The sequence below is a fragment of the Myotis davidii genome, unplaced genomic scaffold, assembly GCF_000327345.1.
Source record: "Myotis davidii unplaced genomic scaffold, ASM32734v1 scaffold205, whole genome shotgun sequence".
In the NCBI taxonomy this organism is placed as follows: Eukaryota; Metazoa; Chordata; class Mammalia; order Chiroptera; family Vespertilionidae; genus Myotis; species Myotis davidii.
In genome coordinates, this window is record NW_006297573.1 from 5,535,658 (window position 1) to 5,545,701 (window position 10,044).

General features: G+C 42.4%; 1 protein-coding gene across 1 annotated transcript in view; it reads right to left on the reverse strand.

Moving 5' to 3' along the window:
• Positions 1-1,063: 1,063 nt before the first annotated feature.
• Positions 1,064-10,044, reverse strand: part of GUCY2C (guanylate cyclase 2C) — an 81,208-nt gene continuing 72,227 nt past the window's right edge. Inside the window, exons 22-26 of the mRNA XM_006773282.2 lie at positions 8,408-8,616; positions 5,884-5,982; positions 4,390-4,484; positions 2,452-2,528; positions 1,064-1,368 (exon numbers count right to left, since the gene is read on the reverse strand). Of these exons, the coding sequence (XP_006773345.1) occupies positions 1,194-1,368; positions 2,452-2,528; positions 4,390-4,484; positions 5,884-5,982; positions 8,408-8,616 (655 nt within the window). The 3' untranslated portion in view covers positions 1,064-1,193. The remainder of the gene's footprint in view (positions 1,369-2,451; positions 2,529-4,389; positions 4,485-5,883; positions 5,983-8,407; positions 8,617-10,044) is intronic.

A 10,044-nucleotide genomic window follows, 5' to 3' on the forward strand; every position in this document is an offset into this window, starting at 1 on the left:
TGTGGGTGGATTTAGGCAGCTTTTCAGGGAGCACAAGATGGGGCTGGAGCACAAGATGGGAGGAATAGGTGGAAACACATACACAGACTCAGTAAGCTTTCAACTATTAACTATAGGGTGTCCCCCAAAAGCATACACACACACTGAATAATTAGAAAGGCAGTGTTTATTAAAATACACTTCATTTTCAAAATTGAGCTATCAGCTGTTAAAGTATATATATATATGGGACACTCTGTATATATTAACCTAATTATAGCATATCAATCCTAATATACAGCATATTTTCTGCAAAAATTATGAGTTAAATAAAATTTAATGGAGATAAGATACTTAAAATATAATTTACAATTTAAAATATCCTATCAATCATGAATACAGAAGAAAAAAGTGCCAGTAAAGAAAACAAAAACAATATAAATGAAAAGAGAACAAGACTCCCCAACTTCGAGATAGTACATCCATTCCTCTTTCCCAGGTTGAAGCTCCCTGAAGCAAGTGATCAGGCTCCAGAGGGAAAAGTAATTTACTTTTCCAGAATGTTCCAGAATACTCTTATAAAATGTTCCAGACAGGCAGCCAAAGCTTGTAACTGGAACCCAAGTTCGGCTGACTGCCACCACAAAAACCAAACTTGTGAGACAGATGCTGGTGAAAAAAGAAAGAGGTTTTATTCAAGTGCCGGTCACCTGAGGAGATGGGGGACTCTTGCCGCAACGCCCAGCTCAACATCTCAGAGCAGCCAGGGGTTTTAACGAGGAGGGAGAGGCAAAGCAGAACAAAGAAACCAAGGGGTGAAAAGTTCTCTACGTGCAGGCCACACGGTCCATTTCGATAAGGACCTCGAAGCCGGTCAAGTGATGGTCTGTGTGTGTCACCCTGGTCTTTGTCATCCTGGTTCTATAGCTGAAGGTCAGCAAATCGCCCGGAACTGGGATGACTGAAGGTCAGAGTCTGTGTCTGAAGTCAGTTCCTAGGATTCTTATACAAACAAGCTTTTATAAGTTATAGATCAGTCAGAGTCAGTATTTATAGAAACAAATAGAATGGTGGGTGGGTTAGGTGGGTTAGTAGGAGGCATCTGAGTCTTGTGTTCCACTGAGGTCTCTGGGAAATGGAGGCTTCGGGACCCTGGAGGTCACTGCCTGAGGGCATCGGTACTTCATTTGCCTGAGTCCTTGGGCCTCATAGGTTTAGAAATAGGTGGCCTCCTTGTCTGTGGTGTTCAGCTGCATGTATTCCAGAGAGCCTTTTTTGTAGCTGGCTACACGCATGGGTCTTCGGTTTCTTATCCCCGCAGTCTGTCTTTTCTGCAGAGAGTTGGCAATCATGTCTGAAAACTCAGCCTGCAAGCGCTGTTGATTCTCCCTGGGAAGTGAGTGGGGAGGGAAAATAGAACTTCTCAGCAACTCATACAGAATATTTCTTCGCTCCAGAACGATCCCTCAGTTTACCCAGCACTTATCACAGGCTTCTTCTGTGCTAGACACAGCAAGTCCGATAAACAGGCTTGCCTCAGATGACCATACGGGACTGTTATCCTGCTCTGTGCAGTTGCATATATAGAAAAAGCAGAATATATTTCAAACTGAAAACTGTTATTTCAATTTCAAAGTGAAACACCATGCTGCTAGAACTTGGAGGCGCTGTTAGGTTCACCCATGCCACTGCAGGGAGGGGGGCAGAAGCCAGAACGATGCTGGGCCCCTGCAACCCAACCCTGAAAACGTGTTGGTCCCACACATTCCTAGGAGTGTCTGGGGAGGACTCAGAATGAATGGAGGGTTTCAAGAATTTGGAATGGACGTGGAGCAATCCTGGGAAGAGGCCAGGTCCCCTGGGCCCCAGGGAAGACCTGGGTGGTTTTGGCATCTATAGGTTTGCCATCTGTCTGGGTCCAACATCTAGGAGTCTGCAAGACGGGGTTTCTCTACCATAGCCAATGCCACAGCAATAGCCACGTGACTGACTGCAGCAACCACTGTGCAGCTTGGTGACCATTTGAGTCAGCTTTAGGGGAACTGAGACTGTCAGACCTGGAGCCTGTCTTCCTCATCTCAGGGAGGACATACATTCGATGGGAAGACCCAGAACCACAGCCCCAGGGATGGGGTAGATCCCGTTTTCAACATGTGGCCCAGCAGAGAGCTGTAGGCAGGGGTGGAGATGCAGAGTGCCCCTTTGCTTTACTCTTATCAGAACCAGACATGTAGGAAGTGAACTCTCAACCGTCCTCTGTTCTCCTGGGCATGCCTGGAATACCCAGCTTGTAGCAGCCAGAGAAGGGAGGTTTCTAAACTTCTCACATATGTAGTCCTCATATTTAATACATCATTGACATTGTCAAAGCACTTGCCAAAAATCAAGTCTGATTGGTACGTTGGCTGTACGAAGCCCAACTTACAAAGCTAAGACCTCCACTCCCCTCCCCGGCCACAGCCAGCAGCTTACACAGTAGGAGGGGTTGGCAGGTTGTATTCTTGGTCCTTCATCCCGGTCAGCCAGTAGGTGGTCTCGGTTCCTTTTCCCTAGTGAGACGGGAGAGGTGAGACCATGGAGGCCAATGAGACAGTTCAGTTCTAGCCCACTGTTCTGACAAGTGTCTGTTTCTAAGAAACGTTTCCCCTCTGAGTTCCTCATCAGTGCCTATATTTCAGTGCAGCATACCTTCCTGGTATGATCTGCCTTATATATGGACAGAGCTTATTTCCAAATGCCTTTTATTATTTTTATTTTTTTTTTGTTAATCCTCACCCAAGGATATTTTTTCCCTTGATTTCTAGAGAGAAAGAGAGAGAGAGAGAGAGAGAGAGAAACATTGATGTGAGAGAGACACATCGATTGGTTGCCTTCTGCACAAACCCTGATTAGGGCCAGGATTGGAGCCTACAACCAAGGTACATGCCCTTGATGGGAATCAAACTTTGACCTTCAGTCCATGGGCTGACGCTCCAAGTGCTCTTTTAGAAACAAGTCTCTTGCCCTGGCTGGTAACTCAGTTGGTTAGAACATCATTCCAATATGCCAAGGTTGTGGGTTCAAGACCCAGTCAGAGCACATACAAGAATCTACCAAGGAGTGTATAAATAAGTGGAACAACAAATTAATTTCTCTCTTTCTCTTTCTCTCTCTAAAATCAATAAAAACAAGTCTCTCAATCACCAGACATGTTTCCTTCAAAGTAGAGTCCCCCCACCCCACCCCACCCCCGTCCCCAAAGATTTTAAAATATCACTATGGCAACATCACAAGAACTCTAAATTAAAAAGGAAGAAAATTCATCTACAGTTCTGTTATGCCAACAAATCTGACTGGTTTTCATTATCCACATTTTCTTCTGGCTCATTTTGCCATGAAGTTTGCCACAAAAGTTTTGCCACAGTTTCCCCACCTAAAGTGTGTAAACTATAAACACATGTGCATCATAATAAACGCTTACTGACATTTTTCTGGGCCCATATGGAGGCTATAAAATGAATGGAAACTTACTGAAAATCCTGGTTTTGCTAGAGCTGGTATTTGAAAAGGAGAGTGGATGGTTATATATCTATATTAAAAATCACTCATCTTTAAAAATAGCGGGTGTTTTTTTTTTATGTGTTTGAATTGTAGTAATCCATAAACTGCTTCTATCTGGGGAGAAATGTTTGGTGTAGAAAATGTATTTCTGGAGGATTAAAAACTAAGTGTGATGTTAGGACCCTACTACATAAAAGGAGGCTTAAGTTGCAACCACAGTGTAAAGGCTAGAAGTGCTATGGCTACTGGAGACAGATAATCTTACTGGCAATAGTTGGCTGCAGACCAATTGTGAAAAGATTGTAATGACCTTCAGAAAGCAGCCTGAGAGCCAAGGGGAGGCATTTGATGGCTTTGGAGGCCAGCTTGCTATCTCTTGTCCAGAGCTTTGAATGATAAAGCAACTGGCTGGAGAGGTGGCCTTAGCAAGCAGCATCTTGAAGTAAGAGCAAGAACGCAAGGAGACAGGGACATTGACTGTAGTTAAATTACTCCTGGACGGGACTGTGGCTCTTGGGTATAAAGGAGGAATTGGGGGCAAAAGTTGGGTACCTGTGGAAGAAATGGTGGCAGCATTTTATGACATAGTGGTCATAGTTCAGAATATGAAAAGGGCTCGTTGAAGTAAAGAGAGGCTGAGTTCACATTCTTTGGCGGTGGCTTCTCCTACATGGGATAGTGGGTGCCCATCGTGGGGATGGTCAGTGATCACCACAGGGACAGAAGGAGATCCATGCAGGGAGTACAGAAAAGGACTCTTCATCGTATGTTCCCCAGAATTACTGACCATTGGGTGTCCAGTCTCAAAGTAAGTGGCCCCTGGGGGTGTGTGAGTGGCTTTTCTGGGTGCTGTCTCTGTGGGTCCCTCACCTTTAAGTACGTTTCTCCTCTCACTTCATACAAGAACTGGCACTCGGTTCTCTTCAGGATGGCTATGGTGGAGCCACTCACATGGATTCTCAAGGCTGGAAAAGCAAAACAGATCAATGAAAATCTGGTCCATTTGAAATCTGTTATATGGCCACATTTGCTTGCCCTTTATACCGGACATTCACTTTAGATGTTCTTGACGGCTCAGATATTTTAGTGAAAGAACACCTAAAAACACACCCAGTGCAATAAATATCACACGTGGGAACAAAGAGGGTCTGGCACTGTTTTCAGGGTGCTGAGTGACGGAGCTCCTGGGTTGTGCTCCACGGATTCTCATTCCAGCTCAGAGTGGTCGCCCCAGGACCTTGTTTTAGATTTAGCTTGTGGTGCTGGGCTTGAGAGCTGGCACGTGGGTCCCCATGTAAAAGTTCCAATAAGTAGCCGAAGTGTTGGTGACAAGGTAAAGATTCAGGAGACAGTTATAGGGTCTTGATTTTCTCAAATTTTACTCTTCTGGGATATTGTTATCTTCCTGACAACTAAGTGGTGAGGATATACTTCCATTCCTCAGTCCATTGCTGTACATCCCCTTTCCCATTACGGGTGCCACAGACAATAACAATAGTAGGAATAATAGCACCTCCATATTGTATGCCTACCATCTATCAGAGGATTGCTAAGTGATTAACGTATATCCTCTCCAATCCTTCCAGCAAGGTTGTATCCTATCTTCAAATTTTTGATGCCTAGGAAAATGAGGTAATTCCCCCACTACCTTAACACAGACAGTGATTTGCATAGTTATAATTTTAACGCAAGTCTTATAAACTTATTCTTTCCTTTACATCATGATTTTCCAGTATAAACCAGTATTAGATTGTCAGTAAATTGCCAAAATACTGTTCTAACAACTATATTTTTGCAATGTCTGCCCACATCTACCAATGCTTTTATTCACTCTTGTATATATTTCTGTTACTATCACTGTCATCCATATTTATTTAGCATCTACTACATGCAACACACAGTGCCTCTACCTTGCTAGGCAAATGCAATATAGGTTTTTGCAGATAACAAATACATTTTTCTTTACTAAAACCAATTCCCAAGAAAACCAAATAAAAGAGAAATAGGAAAATGAACCAAGTTGTATACTCCATACCTAGCCTACTGATTTTTTTTTAACTTACATGGATCTCTGCTAAAGTTAATGACTATTCCAGGTAGAGCATGCCTGAATGCATTGCTAAATAAGCCCAAACCAATAGAAGCGACCTAAAACTGAGCCAAAGGGAAGAATAATGATCAGTAAACAGTCGCAACAAAAGCAAATGTAGCAAGGCCTGGAATGACAGTCTTGTGGTCATTCAATGTGAAGAAGGGCCATTCATTCATCATCTCACTGGCACTTCTTGTGCACGTTATCCTACAATTCCCTCCTGCCGAAAGACAGAATCTTTGTCCTCTAAGAAACACAATCTCCCTTCTTACGGAGGCCAGTGGATTCCATCCTAGAGGCTGTGTTGACGGTGTCTCCAAATAGGCAATAACGAGGCATCTTGATCCCCACGACGCCCGCGGCACAGGGACCTGGAAAGGGCAGAAAGCAGGAAGTGGAGGAATGGAAATCACAGAGAGGCATGAAGGTGCCACCATGCTGAATACTCCACTTGACGGAGGCATGTCTGAGGGTGTGAATAATGAGCTCGAATGAAGAATGTATTCAACGAGGGAAACATCATTATTCAATCAATGCATGCTTTCAGAAAGTATTTTGCTCTGGCACAGAAAAGTACATTTGCACAAAGCAAGACGGCATCAGATCCAGGCTGAAAGGTGGGAAGTCATTCTGAATATTCTCAATAGAAGCTGTAGGATGAAGACTATCCCAGTGTTTGCTCACTGTGCTGAGCCACACACCCTGAGCTCTGAACTGCCGGAGGTCCCAGTACACTTGAAGGCTCAATGGCCCAAGTTTGTCTTATTTTACTTTGATTTAGTAGGGTAGCATTTCTGGGATTAATGGCATGATGATGGAAGACCCAGAAGACAAGGATCTGGCAGAATTTTCCCTGAGCATTTCATGTGCCATGTGAATGCAGTGGGTTGGGGGAGCACAAGAACATTCTAGCAAACACAAAGCTGAGGAAGACTGTGCACTGTGTAACCAGGTGGGGAGGAAGGGTTGTTTAAACAGGTATTTGTGTGGAACGACTTTAGAGGTTAAAGATTAACTCAGAAACTACAAAAACAGGTGTTGGATAGAAGTAACTACTGGTCTAGTTTGGCTGATTTCTAGTTGGGTTTTGATGTATGTAAGTTGAGTTTCTTTACAGATTTATCCTATAAACATTGTGTTTATGATTAAAAAAAATTACAAAATACTGGACTCCCCCTGAGTGCTGAGCTTTTCCCTGTCAGGTTGGGTATACAATAAACAAAAGATAAGCAAACAGAAAAAAACAAACAGACAAAAGAATAACTCCAGCAGGAAAGGTACAGGAGAGGCAGCTGCTAGATGAGATTTCTGATCTGGGACTTAGGTCTTGTCACAAGTGGCTCTTCAGAAACTGAGTGATAACACTGAGGAGGCCTGGACATGGGGAAATCCTTGCAGATATTAGTTAGTCTTGTTTTCAGCTATCAGTATTTAACTTTGACCCTTTCATTTCTTAGGGTTAAACCCTAGGATTGTACCTAGATAGTAGGTATGTGTGCCTACTATCTATCTTTATTTCAGCCCAATAAGGCAGCGCTGGGGCCCGGTAGTCTGCTCAGACCTTGAGGGAGAGAGAAGGGGCCAGGACCCAGAGCTCAAGTCTCTCTGACTTGGTTCGGTCAGACCTGCTGCTGTTCCTTCCTCTGGCAATTTGCAATGGCTCAAAACAGACAGAATGCTGTTGCTGGCTGAAGAGATGCCCAGCAAGTTACCTCGTGTGTATATGGAAACATCTAAGACATTTGGCTGTGGACACATTCGGGGAAGGCTACAGCTGTGTTCCTGGCAGTGAACACGCAGTAGCAGTTTTTAACATCTATTGACGGTCACTTTGAGAATCTCACTGATTTCTTAATCAATCAGTATTTACTGCCAGGCTTTGAGACAGGTGCTGTGGATACAGGATGACTTTTGTAAATGCAGTTGTCTGGCCCTGGCCACAAAGCCTGGAGCGATCTCTCCGGTTTTCTATACTGTGGCTCTTCTGCAAGGCTTGAAGGCAGAAAGAGGAGCAATGACAAGAAATTACAGGGAGATGTGAGTTCATTTAACACAGGGACGACTGTCTTATGATGACAAATATTTAATAATGGAGTGATGTGGCTTTGGATACAGTGAGTTTTCAGGAAATCCTGGAATTGTTCTAAAAGTGGATATGAAATTACTAGTACTTATCTTGGAACCTGTAAAGATAATCTATGTCCTATAAAGGATTAATCTAGATGATTTCTGAGGTCCTTTCCAACTATGTTATTCTAGAACAATTGTAACTCATCTTTTCAAATCTCTACATTCAAGGGTGAGTAACTTTCATGGTTTTTGAAGTGGCTCATGTGCTTTCTGTACCAATGAGAGGGGTGGGTGTAGGGGGCATAAATGCCCTTTTATTATAAGAATTTGACCAGCCATCCCCTCCCCACTCTCATAGTCTAATCCATTTAAGATACCATAATATTTTAGTGGGGGAAAATACTGAAGTTGGGGGCAGGGGAGAGGGAGGGAATGGGAAGGAGATAAATGAAACACTAAATATAGTGACTTAACCAGGAAATCTGGAGCTTGTTATTTTAGGACGTAGTGGTGTTTATCATTCTAGGAGTCAAAGGTGTTTCCTAGAACTCCCTAGGGATGGGTCTAATTATGTCAGGATGTGTCATGGACCTCACTTTTGGCAGACAGATCCAAGAGTAAACCTCACATGAACACTGATCACATTTGAAAACTCTACACTTTCTGATTTAGTGGGTGCACAGAGATACATATGGTTCCCATTTGCTACAATGCTCAACCCCATACCAGAGTGAACTCCAATGCGAATCCAGATCGGGAGGCCGGGAAGATGCTCCAGCTCGAAGGTCCCCATGAAGCTGAGAATATCCAAGGCCATCTTGGCAATGTCCACTGCATGCCGATTGCCGTTTCTCTTAGGCAAGCCGCTAGCTACCATGTAGGCATCACCGATGGTTTCCACCTGTGAAAACAGTTTCTGATCAGTGAAGCTGCCCCTTCAAAAGGCACAAGAAATTAAACATAAGCAGTTAATAACATATCAAATACAAAAAAACCTCAGTATGAGCCCTGTACACTTTTTCTGGGACCAGTTTAGGAGCACTTCTATGCTCATTTCTTTAGGGTTTCTATAGTCTAGTAAAATGGATGACAAAATAGCTGTAGATGTTTTTATGTAAGTACTTCACAATAATGTAAATCACCCAGAGGTGTTGACAATTCTATGAATGTTTAAATAATCTGAGTAGCTATATATTGTTTTAGAAAGACCTTTATTTAAGAGAAGAGTCATTTTCAGCACTTTACCAATTTTCACATACTATTTGAAAAAAAAATTGTAGTTTTTTCCAAGATAAAATACACATTCTTGTAGTATGGTGACTCTACACACTTTTCTTATAATAAGTAGTAGATTTATATTAACAGTACTGTATAAACATTCTTTGATAAATGTCCTCTCCTCCCTTTTAATTTTATTTTCACAATCATATGTATAGTTCATGTTTATTGGTTAGTTAACTTCTTTTTGTCATATATCTCTAAAATGCATGATCATTTTCTGTCTAACAAGGGCTATTGTTAATATGGCTTTCTGAGGATTGGGCTAAATCAAACCCTAAAAGGGGAGTCCTCTCTGTGAGTAATAACCAGTATGACAGAGTATTATAGTAATGAGTTCTACGCTTTACTCAAGGACACAGTGTTCCAGGCATATTGTTTATCTAAATAATCTTTACAATAACCCATTGAGGTGGGTATTGTTATCATCCCATTTTACAGATAGGCAAACTGAGACCTGATCAAGTTAAATATATTTTAAGAGATCACATGGTTCATAAGGGGCAAATTGGGATTTGAATGAAGAGAGCTATTTCTAAAGCTACTTGTTCCATATGGTATGCTGCCTTTCTAACATGAGAATGTGGGAATTCAATTCCCCTTTACTCTTCTGACTCAGACTTAATAGCCTAGAACTCGTCAGCATGCCAGTCAGGTAATAGATCCAGTTGTGAACTTGTAGAAAGTTCTCTCTCTTCTTCTGTGGTCTTTTTTATTATTTTATTTTTTTATTGATTTTTTACAGAGAGGAAGGGAGAGAGATAGTTAGAAACATCGATGAGAGAGAAACATCAATCAGCTGCCTCCTGCACACCCCCTACTGAGGATGTGCCTGCAACCAAGGTACATGCCCTTGACCAGAATCGAACCTGGGACCTTTCAGTCCGGAGGCCGACACTCTATCCACTGAGCCAAACCGGTCAGGGCATGTGTTCTTTTCTGAATGATGCTGCCATTTCAACAACAAAATATTCCTGTTCTACTCATTATAACTCCAGTGTCTTGCAATTAGCTTGAACACTATCCATTTTTTGAAGATGATTTGAGAGGATATAATTTTCTCTAAATTTAGTACCCAAAATTCA